Here is a 15,597-nt window from a genome sequence, read left to right as displayed (position 1 = left end):
TGAGTGAGTTTCATGTGCATAGGAAGTGGACACAAACTCTTTCCAGGTAGGCGGGCCAGTTTATGATAATCCTTTTACAGTGAAAATAGGATGGATTTGGCTAATCCACTAAACTACAGAAGGTGAAAAGGTATAGGCCAATTTACTGCATTTCACTGGTATTTCTTTTCTTTTTGGCAACTATTCTCTGTGGTTATTTAAATCTTTACGCTTTGTTTGAATGGTACTGCCAGTAACAGTAAGCTAATAAATAAAGGCAATATTAGCTAACTTAAAAAAAAAAAAGTAAAGAATTAATTTGGCAGCCATAAGCAGATAAAAGTTGGACAGCTGAAGGTAAAAGATATTAAGCAAGAGTATTTGCATTATTATTATTTTTTTCCAACTTCTTGTAATCCTTATAGGCATTTCAAATGTGTAACAGTAGGCTAATAAGTAAAAGATAGCTCAAGTGTTAGCTTACTTAGCTAAGTTAATGGAATTTTTTTTTTTAACGTAGAACAAGGAGGTAGTGGCACAGTAAATAGTGAAGGTAAATGGATCAATGTGAGCTGAAAACACATTAAATAAAAAGGTCCTTATAAGTTTTTTATTGTTCATGTAACCATTTCAGTCTTTTTAGGTGTATGTGTAAAACGGCTAATGGTAATAGTAGGCGAATGAGTAAACATTTGCTAACCGTTAGTTAACTGTGAGCTAATTTAGCTTAGGTTATGTTTGAAATTATTAGTAAAGATGTGTGGATGGATGTCAGCTGAACACCCACTAAGTAATAACATCATATAGTGTAGTGGTTTATACATTTGCCTAATAAGGAAAGGTCCCCACTTAATCCCTGCTACTCCAAACGTTATTGAGGATGGTTGTGTGTGTTTTTTATATATAATATTTCTGCTTATATTGAGAAATAGGCTGTAATAAATATAATTTATAATGGAATTATATATGAAATAAAGAAATGACCTCTTTTGGAAGTATCTGTCTTCTACATCATAAACAATCCAGTCCTTTTTGGCCACTTAAAATATCGTAACAGAAATGTTACATTTAATGCAAAAAGATATTTGTAATGTTAATGAGACTTTTAACGAACATCTTTTTTAGATTTTTTTTTAAAGGATATATAAAAGTTAGATTTTCAAAAAGTGATTTCAGCATCTACCTTGTGACAGGAATGTTTTCTGTCTGAACATAACAATATAATTCATAAGAGATGGCTGTGTTTGAGTGACTGTTGAGTGACATTTGCAAAAGTTTAAGAAGAAGAGTTAAGAAGGAGTTCAAATTAATTTGTTTATATATATTTAATGAGGATGTCTATCTGATGTATTATTGTAAAGAGACAAGGATTTAATTGTGCCCCATGTGTGATTTGCTTTAATCCCATATGAGCTATATACGCTCAGCCACATGGACTTCTTTAAATGCTGCTTGTTAGGAACTAGTGAGGCAACTGCACAGTGCTCTAGATATCATGATGAACTTTAAAAAATATATTATTGGTCTATTGTCCTGTCAGATACTTTATTTACTTAATAGTAAGATATGTGAGCTTTTGATTGTTTTTTTAATAGTAGTCTTACTCACCAGTGGCAGTCGTTTCATATTTATGTGCTTTTGCCCTGGAAAATGTAAATAGAGTCCTTTATATGAATAATACTGTACTGGGTTGTAGTATGTTTGTCTTATTGGTCCATCCCTTTGAATGGACCCATATGAATACAATTTAACTGAGATATTATATGTCACGTCACAAACAAAAGCCTGGAGGGGCTAAATTTAACTGAGTTACAGTGGTTCCTAAATGCTTCCACTTTGCAATATCACTTATCGTTAATCGAGGACTATCTAGGAGAGATAAAATTTCACAAACTGACTTGCTGTAATGTTGGGATTGTATTATAATACCACACGCAAATTCAGTGAGTTCTTTTCAATTACCCATTCTTAAACAAATGTTTGTAAAGCAGACTGTTTAAATGCTTGATTTTATCCACATACGTTTTTCTATATAGTTTATGTAAACAAATAACAGAATCTTACAGTACCAGATTTATATGTCATGTCACAATTTACCCATTGAGGTGTCCTCTTTTAAGGTTTTCTCATGCAACATGATGTTTGTTTGATTTATACTTGATAATAACTATGCAACTCAATATCATGGCAAAATGTGTAATAGACACACATGCAAAATGTGTAGTAAGTTTCAGTAAGCTGCAGTTCCAGCAGAGAGAGATAATTTATTTTAAACCAACATGAAAATATCACAGGAAAGTGTTTAAACAGAGATTACCAACAGATTTATATACATACATACATTACATACATATAAGTAGCCTAGCTTAATTGTTCAAGGACCCTGGATTCATACCTTCCTTGCTTGCTACTTCTTGGACTTTGAATATAGTATCTCCCCCTGCTGGTACTGCAATTTCTGCATGTGTGTCCATTTCATATTTACATAGGCAAAGCGTGAAAAGGACATGGTGGACCAGCGTGACTATTACACGCTCTGCTGTGATATAGGATTGAATTATCAGATATACCGTGTATATATAAAACTTGAAACTTGATGTTTCTTTTTCTTGTGTGATTGGAGGAACTCAACAACTCTCACCAGACCCTCTGTAGCACTTTGTAAAATAGTTAGGAGGTAGTAGCTGTGGGGTGACAGTTCTAAGTTAGAACTGCAATACAGACATGATTGATTGTAAAAACCTGAGTTACATGTTTTCAGTTTTTTGATGTAGTGTGCAATGAATGCTCAGCAGTGTTGGCAATGAGTAAAGACAAAACAGTTTTGACTTATTACTGAGGTTTTGCCTGAAGAATCAGTAATTTTGTGAATTCAACTTGAAACTTATTTTGATTGTTAAAAAAAAGCTTCTTTTTCTCTTTTGGACAAATACACACACACACAGACACACACTCCCACTCACAGTGCTGTATTAATGCCATTCACGTGCTTTGACTATGTCAATTACAGGTAGACATCCTCCCAGATCACATCAGTCACGAAGTACAGGCACAGAGGACGAAAAATCTTATGCTTATCCATCCTGTTTTTTCTCAAATCTACCAAGGAGAAGACTAATAATCTGTAAGTAACAACTAATTTATATATGCATAAGTTGCATAAGTTATTTTTTTCTTTCTCAGTTCTTGTAATATGTTGAACTATTTATTTATATTTAACTGTAAGCCTGTACGGATCTGGCACAGATGAGCATTTATATTTTAAGGTTTTGTTTTTCTCTCTAATAGATTATATATTAGTAAAGAAAAAATATGCTCTAAATCCTTTTCTTACAATAGTACATACATACTGTTGAGACTGCGTGGTTAAAACACTCATTATTGTGCTAATACTCTTTTCATTCTTTATTATTCATAATCTGCTGAAATATTTAAATGAGAAGCAAAATCTCTGTAAAGTAAACAGTAAATGCAAGATAACATGATCCAAATGTTGGTGAAGGGAATTCCTAATGGATGTGAACCAAATGCATTAAAAAATGATAGGACAAAAAAAAGAAGAGGAGACAAAAACACGGTGCTAAAATATTGTTCCACAGTACATCGTGTGCATTACCAAACCTGTTTTTCACTGCAAGTTATCCTCCAAAGTCCTCAGAGATTCCCAAAGGATGAATATCTCAGACGGTTACTAGGGAAGTGTGAGCACAAATCCTCACTGGAGGAAGTATATCACAAACTGGAGGTGGCTCACATAGAGACAGTTTCAACAACAAGTGAAGGCCAATAAGGATTAACTACATGCAACTAAAAGTGAAATTAAAGCCCAAGAATGAAGAGCTGTGCCAAACATGTCATTTGTGTTCACGTTAACACATTATGTAATACCATCTTGTCGAACAGACGCACAGCCTATCCACATGGCTCCGAAGGGAGGAGCCTATTTGGTTCTGCTCATCATGGCCTCTGCAGTTTTGGGTAAAAACATCACACTCAGTATACCCGTTTTACCCCTTTTTTATACTATATGTTTGTTAATGTAAATATGTGTTCTCATAAACATGCATGTGTAAATGCAGTTAAAAGTGTGTGTTCATTAATACACACCTTTACCATGTCTGCCTAGCTCAACTTCCACATATGGGGCCTCAAGAAAAAGCTGAGTTAGAAAAAGTGACTGAAAAACTGGTAAGGTGTTTTTTGAATTTTATGTCAGTAGAAATTTATTTTTCAGGCTTAAGATGAGGGCTGCTGCTATCAATTATTAAGTAATTACGTATTCTCATCAATTTATCGAGTAATCAGATATCAAATATTTTTTATAAAGAAAACATTTTCTTAAATCCAAAAATAAATAAATAATCACGGTTAAAAAAAAAACAGGTATACATGCAGCCGAAACTAAGGCAAGAAAAAGTAAAAGAGCCTTTACTCTGTCTTCTTAGATATCTTTCTTACATTTGTAGGAGGCTTCATGTGTATGTTTTTTGTGCATGTGTTTTTTAGTGTGCTAATAAATGAGTGCGTGTGTGTCTGTAAGCCTTTAAAAGAACTTTAAGAAAAGTGTGCATGTCAACATTCTCAGAGCTGAGGTTTGGTCAACCTCCCAACAGCTTTTTCCCAGTAAAGGCTTTAATGGAGCGGGTGAATCACTGGCATTTAAATGGTGACAATTGAATGCTACAGAGTCATGCATTAAATAAAACTTCAAAGCGAAAAAAATTTGTTTTTTATAGCTGAATTATTCGAGTTACTCAATGAATCATTGCAACCTTACTTCAGGGTATTTAAAAAAGCGTAACATCTTCACAACAATAGTTTCTTGAACCAGGTTATCTAGACCTGTTTCTTGTCATGTTTTTCACAGTAAATATGCATTTAGCAAATTTAACACCTTAAATGTGTTCATATTCAGTTTGGGGCCAGTGATTTTAATGAATGAATGCCTTACCTTAAATATTGGATGATGCTATGCTTCCTTTTTCTTTCTTCATCAGATGAAGAAGTGCTACTATAGGGGTAAGAAAACTTTCAATTCACTTTTAAAGAGAAGAATGTGTATGTGTGTAAAGTACACCCTCTTTCACATTCTTATATACCACTCACTACGTAATAAAAATAATCTGGTCGGGGCCTTTCTGTGTGACATGTTCTCGCTGTGTTTGCATGGGTTCTCATGTTAGGTTAACTGTTCATTCTAAATTGCCCATAGGTGAGTGTGAGTGGTTGTTTCTATGTCTTAGCCGTGTGATAGCCTGGCAGCCTGTCCAGGGTGTACCCCTCCTCTTGCCCTGAGATAGCTGGTATAGGTTCCAGCCCCACCATGAACCTGATAAGGATAAGCAGAAAAGAACGGATGGATGAATCTATGTATAAGGAACTTTGAAGTTGTTAAAGGTGGTTGTACACGCTACTGAATCATTGTGTGCTTAGTTTTATTAAAAAATTAACATGTATACAATCTTGGAACTGACACAGGGTGTACTGAAGCTGAACCTTAAAATGTTTTGTTGGAATAATTGTAATATAACTCCAGTCACCATACTGACTGGGTCAGTGTGAGAGTTTGAATACCCTGACCACATTCTGTAATATGAGCCACAACTGATAATGGTTTGATTTTACAGGATACCCAGAGCCTAATTTGATGCAGGTCAACAGTGTCTTCAACTCCAGGTAATTCTTTTTTGTATTTTGTTGCTGCCCTAAAGAAGCAAGTGGTCACTGCAGTTATCACACTGATGTCGCTAAGCCATACATTTTTTCAAATGATGTCCATGGATCCATTTGAAATACCTTTACTTGGACTGTTGTGTAATCTTTTTCTTTATGCTTATCTAATTTTTGTCCTCACCCCACTGAAACACTTGTGATTTCAATAACTCAAGAAAAAAGTCACCGTGGATTTTCAAATTGATACCATAGGTGCATCTACTAAAAATTTCAGACAAGCTCAAAGCTTAAAGGCCTAAAGCTCAAAGGCCAGAGGTCAAGTTTTCTGAAAATCTTGTGAATGCAATAACTCGAGAACAAGGCGATGTAGAACTTTAAAATTGATACCATAGGTGCATCTACTAAAAATCTTGGACAAGTTTGAATCTGAGTGATCTCGACCCCAAGGTCAGAGTAAGTTTTCTGAAAGTCTTTTGAACGGGATAATTTATCTGAATTTCAGGCACGGGACCAAACCTCCATACACGCCCCTTCCAGTTCTTTTGTCTCTATATGACTCTCAAGTCATTCTTCATCAATTTTCATGCATAAACGAGGGGAAAAAAAGTAACTAACCAACTAGTCTAAAACTAAGAAACATACTTCTTCAATGTTTATCTACTAGATGTGCTGTTAAACCTAAAAATGAGGATTTTGTCCCAGCTAGTGAACTTAAGAGCAAGGTGACATAAGATTTTGAAACTGGTACCATACATGTGTCTACCAGGAGGCTGGGGGGTAGCACTGGTGGTTGCCAGTATATTTATAAATAAGTGTAAAGAAAAGATTTTCTTTTGCTTTTTGCTGCAAAATGTTAGTAAATAAGTTATTCATTAGCTATGACTTTTGGTATTTAACTCCATCTTAAGAATACATTTTTGCCTGGTCAAATGTGTGTAGTTAATCAAAGGATATTTGGTATATTTCATATGTGAAAACATTTCTTCTCATCAGCTTTTTTTTTGCTCTCTCATTATCCTTAGTGGTTCTGTGCAGAACAGAGACGCTAACCAGTCGAACTCCCTCCTTTCCACTTTTCGTCATCTCCTGACCTTAGTCACTACAGGAACAAACATGAAGTCATTTGGTCAACTCCCCATGGATATTTCACAAAAAATGGTTTGAACATATAAACATCCATACACCCATAATCACACATACTGTATAATCTATCTCCATTACCTTAACATATAGCCTTCTGAAATTGGGTGATTTTTTTTGATACACTCTGTATTAACTGAAAACACGTAATGAATTTTTTTTATTACTGTTAGTACCAGGTTAGTCATTGAAGTCACTGATTATTTAAAGCATTGCTTATTGTCTACATAGTCAATATGATGTTTTTTATTTGTTGTTTGAGTTCTGCCCCTTAATGTCTTTTCTGTCTGTCTGTTTTTAGACTAACCAGATGTGGAATTGCAGCAATCTTCCAGGCATGATTGAGCTGATGAGAAACTATTCTGTTGGTATACCAAAGGCAAGAGGAAAAAGCAAAAAAAAAAAATAAAAAATGCAATGGATAAATTGTTACTGAATTTTAGCAGCCTTATCATCCATCTATCCTTTTCCCCTAGGAGGATTCTGGATGTTACATGCAAGCGTTTGCAGCCCCTCTTTCCTGGGCAACTTTGACCACACAGGATAAAAACAGCATGGACTCAAATGACTACAGAAAACTGATGTGGGCTGTTACACCTATGGCAGGACTTGTGCCCTTTCTCAAAAAACAACTTCTCATGAACGTAGACATCCCAAAGCTAAAAAACACGTGAGTAGGCTTTTATGCAATCATATTGTCTGTCTTTTTCATAACCTTTCTTATAACTGAACCTGTTGTTGGCTCCAGGATGGACATAATGAAGGATATGCATGATCGCATACCTCCTGGTCAAAGGACTCGTGTGGCTCAATGGGCAAAGGATCAGATCACCCAAAACTACTTCAGCTGTACAATAAAGCCATGGATGTACACAGTATTAAGTAAGAGATTAAGTCAGAAATCTATTGATAAAATCTATTTACACACATACAGTTTTGTTAGCATAACTTCAGAGGCTATTACAGTTTTGCTTGATGGCATTTCTGATGTGAGAAAAACTGTAAATTGACTCATGTTACTTACGTTGGGACTTCCATTATACCAAGAACCTGCATAACCCTGATTCTGATCTATGTTAAACCTTAATTTGTACTTTATCCCATTTTAACAAATTCAGTAAAATTTAAATTACCATACAGACAGATCCATTGACACACCACAATCTTGTGCATGCATTTTAAGAGGCTATTAAGGTGCTTTGTTTTCTGCCTCATATTGCTCGTTGTTTTTCTTATAAGTGTAAATGTGCATTGTAAAACCTTGATTTATCAATAGAGCGTGTGGATATCTGCGCCCCTTCACTGAAATGGCTGAATTTGGAAGCACTGACTATTATGGGACCCTACCTGTCCTATTTACCACCAAATGATGTTGATTCTTCTTCTAAAGTAGAGGTGAGAGAAGGATAAAGAAGAAATAAAACATGGAAGAGGAAAAAACAACAAGGTTATAATTTTTTCCTGGTTGGTCTGCTTTACTTTGCCTTCTAGCTATGTGAGTTTTTCTCTTCAGCTAAGTTCAAATCCATCATGAAGGTACCCATGATGAACCCCACTCTGAGTAAGAAGTTGCTCCAAAGAATCCAAGAGTGCTTCAGTTCACAGGAGTTTCCAGAACATGTGGAAAAGTGTGTATACATGTGTATATTGATGTACATTAGTGCAGGTGTTAACAGTAAAAATATTGATTTGTCACTATGGAGAAAGCCCAGTTTCTTTTTCTTTTTCTGCTCTAACATGTCTGGTGTGAAAGAAGTGATAGGAAGCATTGCAGGAAAAGGATCTAGCTGTACATAACATGTCATGTCATTTTCTAGGCTGCTGAGTGACTTTACTTTAATGCTACAGACCAAAATTACACAACATCAGTGAGGTTTCTGTTCTTAGATCTTATAGGGACAGAAAGAGACACAAGTGTGTGAAGGATTTGAAATAATCGCTGCATTGTCTGGTACCTTTGAATCTCCACAGACTTGGCCCACTGGCTTGCTATTATGATCCCCCAGAGTTGAATCCTGACTTCAGCGGTAAACTCCTCTCTCAACTGGACCACTGTGACAGCTCCCAAATCAAAGGGGTATTTTTCACTTACTTATGCTTACCCAAACTTTCCCATTTATCTTCTTTGGTCAAAGAATTGAATTGTTTCTTGAATCTCTGTAGTGTCGTAATTACTCATTCTCTTTTTTATCCTTCCCCCACACAAGCTGAAGACACGGCTTGTCAGTTCTCTGAGGTCACTGTCAAGCCCTGCTCAAATAATACAACACTTAAGCAGTATTGTTACTGCATTGTCTGCCAAAGAAATTGCCACAGTCCCTTCCAACAATCTCACACAGGCTCTCAAAAAGCTGGGACCCAACATCCAATGGACAAGGAGCCAGCTGCATGCTCTTATCGAGAAACATCTGGGTGAAAAGAAAGTGGGTGAATTCAGCTGACAGCTTGTCTCAGATAGCTGTCCTAATTGCTTGATACTTACCTCATTCTGCTCCGCCTCAGTGTAAACAGATATCGGGGATGGAGCTGATGAAACTTCAGCCTGTTGCAGAAGGTTTGCCAAACTGTATATTGAAACAGGTAAAAGCTGTAGAGGTCCTGAATGAGCCAGAGGGCCTAAAGAACATCTCCAAACGACTGAGCAGGGGACAGCTTATGGCCATGCTGGTGGGGGTGAGTTCTTCATGTTTCTTCATTTCATCACACAAAATACATTGTGTCTTAAACAAAAAGTATTTATTCTTTCTTTGATTTAATTTTTAAACATATTCTCAAAAGAATTAATTGTTTTCCTGTAGATGCTTAAGGAAATGCATCCTCCGGAGCTGGTGCCAAAGTTGTCTTCCCAATTACTCAACGTCGTTTCTATTAACATTTTGGCCGATGCAAATGTCACCTCTTTGGACCAAGTGACAAACAAAACTTGGACTTTGTCACAGGTAGTGTTGCTACGTAACTTTTAGGCAGCTTTATTGTATTATTTTGTTGAGTTTCCTAATTTATTTACTGTTAACATACATTGCTCTAGTAAGTATATGACTGATTCCATGATGTTGTTTTTCACTCAAAAATGGTGCCACTTGTGGTGTGTTCTTACTCAGGCAGCATACCTGGCAAAGAAGATGGCTGACCTAAAAAAGCTTCAATTTAGGTGAGACAAGTGTGCTGCTGACAAAATATCTGAAACTCTTTTTGGCAAAAAATAACTCCCTTCTAATAGAAAAACGGAAAGTGCATCCAAGGAATTTATTCACATAGTAGTTTCTACAGTAGTTTTGCTTAAAGCACTTGACTTTATTACTTGATTCATCAGCAAATCTCAGAAATATTTCTCTATAGCTGGATATTTGCCACAAGTGGTAACATGACTTAACTGTAACAGAAAACATTGTATTCATTTAGTTTTTAGAGCTGTCTGTCTAAACTTGTCCATATAGGTTCTTGCTGAAGTGCCCCTGAATTGGCCCACTGACTCACTGCCACCCTTGTGGAGCATTTTTATTGGCAGTCCTTTGACCTTTTTGAAGGATTACAAGTACAGAGAGAATAGATTACTCCCTTAGAGCAACCTGTCAATGTTATTTCTTTTCATTGAATGCGTACTGCATGTGAACAGATTGCAGAGCTACTATAAAACAAAGTGAAACTGATGTCACTGCACCATAAATTTCATTACTACTTAATTTTATTCATTTAGTTGTTTCTGTGAAGCTCTTTAAGATTATCATGTGATCTTTACCAAAGCATTTAATGCAGGTTTACAATTTTCTTTGGTACTTAAGTTACAGTCATCTTCTTGTTGCTCCTACATTTGAAACATTTTTGTCTAACACAGGAAGATGCGTTCAGTCCTTCAGGGCATAACTTGTAAGATGATTAACGAAGTTCCTGACAGCGGTGTAATGGAAATGGCTTTGGCCATGACAGAGTATCCAGAGTGGCGCTCCAAAGTACAGGTAGGTATTTACTCACACATAAACAATGTTGTCTTTAAATAAAATGTGTGCAGTCCACACAGAATACCTATTATAACAAAAATGTTTCCAGGCAGGATGTGCTGCCAAAAAACTATTTGCGACTTTGGTGAAAAAGAGAGCAGACTATTTCAAAACCATCACTGAACAGGAACTGGATATGATTCCTTCAGATTTGCTTCTTCATCTGCTGTAAGCAAACGGTGTATTTAAGACTTGAAAATTTGTTTAGATTTTTTTGAAGTATGTGTTGAAATCTGTTTTCTCATTGCTTTTATTGTAGCCCTTCAGATGTGGACGATTTGCCTAGTTCTGTCTGTCCCATTTTCCTTGACAAGATGGAAGAAGCCAACATCAGCTCTTTGCCTCTTAATTCCCCGTCTCGTCCTGCGCTCACCAAGAAAGCCCTGTTCTGCCTAACCAATGTACACACAAGGATACACATATTAACACTAAGTATTACCTGATAAATTGATCCGCTTGTTCAACAGCAGTTAGAGATGCCGGCTGTGTTTTTGTAGGGGACAGATTTATCGAGCCTCACCAGTGGTGATCTGCCCAAGCTAGGACCCCTCGTATGTGAGCTGCAGCCTTCCCAGCTGCGTCTAATGAACCCAGATGTCCTCAACTCCACTTTCCAGGAGATGGCTTCCTGCAAACACATTCCTCAACAATACAGGGCAGATATTATTAAGATGGTTCACCAGACCTTTGGGTAGGACATTCACCATACACTGTATATAAAAGATGGAAAAAGCTTCCACAAAAGTTATTGGTCTTACTGAATATAACATGAAGTTAATTTTGTAAATGATTGCTTCTGTTGGAGTGAATAAGGGGAATAAAGCCAGTATGCTTTGTGTGAGTGACATTCATCTTACATACCAACATACATTTTGTATACAGTCCACAAAAAAGCTAAATTAGTAGTCTTGTGTACTTTTTTTAAACACCTGTAGAAATTCTTCTGATTGGACTGAGGACACTGTGGAATCAGTCGGTCCCCTTCTTCTTTGTGATAAGTTTGCCACGTCTGCTCTACCCAACAAAGTGCGTATCTGCCTTGACCCTTACATGTAGATCATCTTGTGTTTGTTTCTGTCACTTTCATTATTAAGTCATTCAGAACTGAGGCAGAAGTGACTCTCCTGATTGTGATTAAAAATGGATATATATTTTCAGTTTATCTTTTTTGTTGATGTTGTCCTTCTCTGTGTCTCTGTTAGCCTTGGCTGAAGGATGTTCTTCATTACATGAAGTCACAGTCCTCTGATCCTTCAGATGCCCTGAAAAAGAAAATCTTTGCTCTTACGACCACAACCACTGCATCAAATGCAACACGTAAAAAGAGGGGTGAGAAGAATGCTTTATTTGTTTTGCAACAATTCAGTTTTATGTTTCTATTTTCTGTAGTTCTTGTATCTCTAAAAGCAAGAGTAACACTGATCATGGTAACAGCAGCATTACTTTTTGATTTGAGTCTCTGCCACAGTTAAGTTTTTAGTTTAAATTAAAATACACTTTATTTAAAGTGGCATTAAAAAAGTTTTATGATTATATTGTGTATACCTGTAGAGATCATGAGAGAACCCACTGGGAATTTGATTCAACAACTGGGAATGGATAATGTGTACTGGTCAGCAGGAGAGTTGGATAAGATGTCAAACAGCACTTTCCTGGCCACTGTAGAAATACTTGGAGAAATCCCTAACTACAGTGCAGATCAACTGGCTGTGCTCAGCAAAAAGGCTACTGAGGTACAGTAAGACACAGTCATTTTGGTCTCGTTCATTCATCAGGCTGTTTTTTTTCTTTCCAGCATTTCTGGTTTTAACGGTTGGCTTTGATTAGGGCACTCACAGTGTGATTACCACAGTAATAAAAATTATTGTAAATCAAGGTGGAACATAAAAGGTTTTTCCCACTTTCCCACAATTAATTAAACAGCTTTACTAATGAAAGTTAAGGTATACGTTTTGAATAATCAATATTTTAGTGGTATTGAACCAAGAGCCAATTAAGCAGTTATTATCACTGTTTGTCTAAACTGATAAACTGACCTGGGTACAATTTGCAGCTTCATGGAAGTTAGAGAGGAATAACGTCTGTGTAAATATCCAAACAAGTAAAACTGCCACACTCTTCTGGCGTTAAAATTAAAATGCAATCCCTAACTTCTTAAGGTTGCATTTGCTTGTCTGTATGTAGAAATCCTATATTTAGTTATTTTGTGTTAGTGTGAGTATTTCTGTGTATTTCTTTAGGCCTTTGGCCCTGTGTCACAGATGAACGAGAGCGTGGTCATCCAGCTTGAATGTATAAATCAGGGTTTTTCAAACTCTCACCTGGAGAATCTCCCCTTGCCTATGGATATTGTTGAGAGAATTTCCCGCTGTGGCTGGACTCAATCACAGGTGAATCATAGAGACAGCATTGCATGCTCACCGCTATATTGATTACACACATGACATGACTTATGTGCCAATAGATGGAGTCGTTGTGGAGGGGAATTGCCAAATATAACAATCTGACAGCTCAGCAACTGGGAGCTGCAGATATGGTATCACTGAACCGGCTCATCTGTGGCCTGAGCTCCGGCGAGATCAGACAGCTCAACATCAGCGCCTTCAAGTTTGTCCACTGCACATCTCACTTTTCATTTTATTTCTGTCACCCATTTTTTCAGGCTCTTATTTTCACAGGTTATTTTTTGTTAATCTAATGATCCATGTTTGCCCACAGCCCATCTCCTCCCACCTCTACAACAGTAATGAAAGTACTTATTGTACTTTTGAGAAGTGAAAATTCTCTCATATGCAGATAAAAGAAATCTTAACCTCTGCCACCCATGCAAGACTTTTTTTAAAGTTTCTTTTTTTATTTTTAGCTGTGATGTCTTCTTATTTCTAAAACAGTGATCATAAATAGTTCATAAGTACTTTATTACTTGTCAGGTGCATAAACCAAGCTTTTTTAGAGTAGATTCTGTTATTTTAACTGTAAAGAGCTGCACAATCATACGGAGTCACAACTGTACAATTTGTGAAAGTTTGTGTTTGTCACAGGAGGGCTGTGGCCTCGATGGATGGTATTAAGTGCTCTTTTCAGAGTTTACAGCAGTTAAAAACTCTTGCTGTGGCTGCATTTGGGAAACCTGGCACCTGGACAGAACCACAGGTTGTAGACTTAGGCAACATCCTTGGTAAGATAATATCTGTGAAGAAAAAAACCCCACTGGAATATTTTGTAAAAATACCTGTGAAGTGTCACCTGGGAGAGAAATTAGCTTTCACTTTTGGTAATGTTTTCATCTGTGTCCCTAAGCTGGGCTGGTTGCATCGGAGCTGGCTTCTTTGGACCCATCTGTCTTTCCATTTGTCAGCAGGACGTGTATCCCACTCATCCCTCCAAACAATTTTGCTGTAAGCAGCTTTTTATTTCCTACCATTGTTTTTAAGCTAAAAGCGAAACCCAGAGACCAGATTTAACAAATACATTCACTCGAGTGTTGAGCCATGCCGAAATAGGCCTGCATAGAAAAACTTATAATTTATATTTTTACCAATTTTTATAAGACAAAATTTGAGCTCAGGTGTCTGCCTGTTTGACTGACTGTTTTCCATGCAGGTACTCTCTGTTGCTCAGCTGGAGGCCCTTGGGCCTGACAGTGCAGTCATGGTGACCACTGAACAGCGAGATCTGTTGAATAATGAGCAACTTACAGCACTTGAAACGGCTCTGACTGGTTTTCGTCAAGAGGCACAAAGAGCTTCTCAGTCAGGTAAAAACAGAAATGTGCACAGCTTTTAATTCACATTCTTCATCGTCTAAATATAAAGTTCAATTCCTGCTATTAAAAGCTGCCACAAAGGCCTGACTTATTCTGAAAAAAACTAATTTCAGAGTGTTTTCAACTTAAATATGACTTAAATTATTTATAACAATGTAATAACAATTATTATGATATATTTATATATCAGTATGTAAATTTTAGACTTTGGTTTTAATGACATTTGAGTATTATCACTGAGATGTCTTTATGTTTCACTCCCATGTCCAGGAGCTCCATCGCTGAGTGCAGAGGGGCTTACAGCCTTCACGAAGCCCCTTCTCTTGCTTCTCATTGGGTTTCTCCTGCTGTGAGTCATCACATCTATCTGCTTAAGCTAATTACAGACATAGAATAATAATAATAAATAACAGTTCAGCAATTCAGGTTTATTTAGTGTTGAAGATGTTTGCACAGATTGATGTTTTATGATAATCTATACATGTTTGTGGCTGCAGCTCACATGATTAGATGACCTACTGAGATGTGTTAGAGTTCCTTTACTCTGTTATGTGTTAATAAGAAAATATATTTTATTAAATGCAGAGCAATATTTCATGTTTGATTTTCAGATGTTCTCTGTATGAGTCTGTTTTTTGAAAAGTTGATATTTACTGACAAAAACTGAAGAATGATTCAACTTAATAAATGTTATCGTTACCCCAGCAGGCAACAGGGAAGTTGCTTTTTTTCCCCTCTTTCTCTGAAATGTTCAGTTGGAAATTGTTTTGTCAATGCTAAACACGCACAAAGGAGAGCTAACTCTGACACAGTTATTTTTTACAAACTGTTAGCTGTCTATTGACATTATTCATGTATGGTGGTTAGAAATATCTCAAAACATAAATCCACCCTACAAAACTCAGCCGTGAACTCTATTTGATAAAGGTAGGTCTAAATTTATTGAGAGTATTCTTCAGTAGTGACAAAACCTGAGGAGGTGCAACATTTGTTGAGCTACCAAAAATTAATCTGCATTATATTTGTACTGAATAAACATTC

The 15,597-nt window shown here is 36.5% G+C and overlaps 1 protein-coding gene across 1 annotated transcript; it reads left to right on the top strand.

Moving 5' to 3' along the window:
• The first annotated feature begins 327 nt into the window (after positions 1 to 327).
• otoa (otoancorin) lies at positions 328 to 15,268 on the top strand. Its single transcript, XM_005472687.2, has 31 exons — positions 328 to 336; positions 500 to 532; positions 2,990 to 3,103; positions 3,883 to 3,957; positions 4,106 to 4,167; positions 4,977 to 4,998; positions 5,607 to 5,655; positions 6,675 to 6,810; positions 7,094 to 7,171; positions 7,269 to 7,462; positions 7,541 to 7,674; positions 8,069 to 8,187; positions 8,284 to 8,420; positions 8,764 to 8,869; positions 9,000 to 9,215; positions 9,295 to 9,465; positions 9,591 to 9,731; positions 9,894 to 9,943; positions 10,628 to 10,748; positions 10,840 to 10,958; positions 11,050 to 11,191; positions 11,288 to 11,481; positions 11,726 to 11,816; positions 11,993 to 12,119; positions 12,342 to 12,523; positions 13,031 to 13,180; positions 13,255 to 13,397; positions 13,832 to 13,968; positions 14,091 to 14,188; positions 14,394 to 14,547; positions 14,827 to 15,268. Exons 4-31 carry the CDS (start codon positions 3,900 to 3,902, stop codon positions 14,907 to 14,909), a joined length of 3,414 nt encoding a protein of 1,137 aa, XP_005472744.1. The 5' UTR covers positions 328 to 336; positions 500 to 532; positions 2,990 to 3,103; positions 3,883 to 3,899; the 3' UTR covers positions 14,910 to 15,268.
• The last annotated feature ends 329 nt before the right edge of the window (positions 15,269 to 15,597 follow it).

This window comes from Oreochromis niloticus, linkage group LG11, assembly GCF_001858045.2.
Source record: "Oreochromis niloticus isolate F11D_XX linkage group LG11, O_niloticus_UMD_NMBU, whole genome shotgun sequence".
In the NCBI taxonomy this organism is placed as follows: Eukaryota; Metazoa; Chordata; class Actinopteri; order Cichliformes; family Cichlidae; genus Oreochromis; species Oreochromis niloticus.
This window is presented reverse-complemented; position numbering and strand designations above follow the sequence as displayed.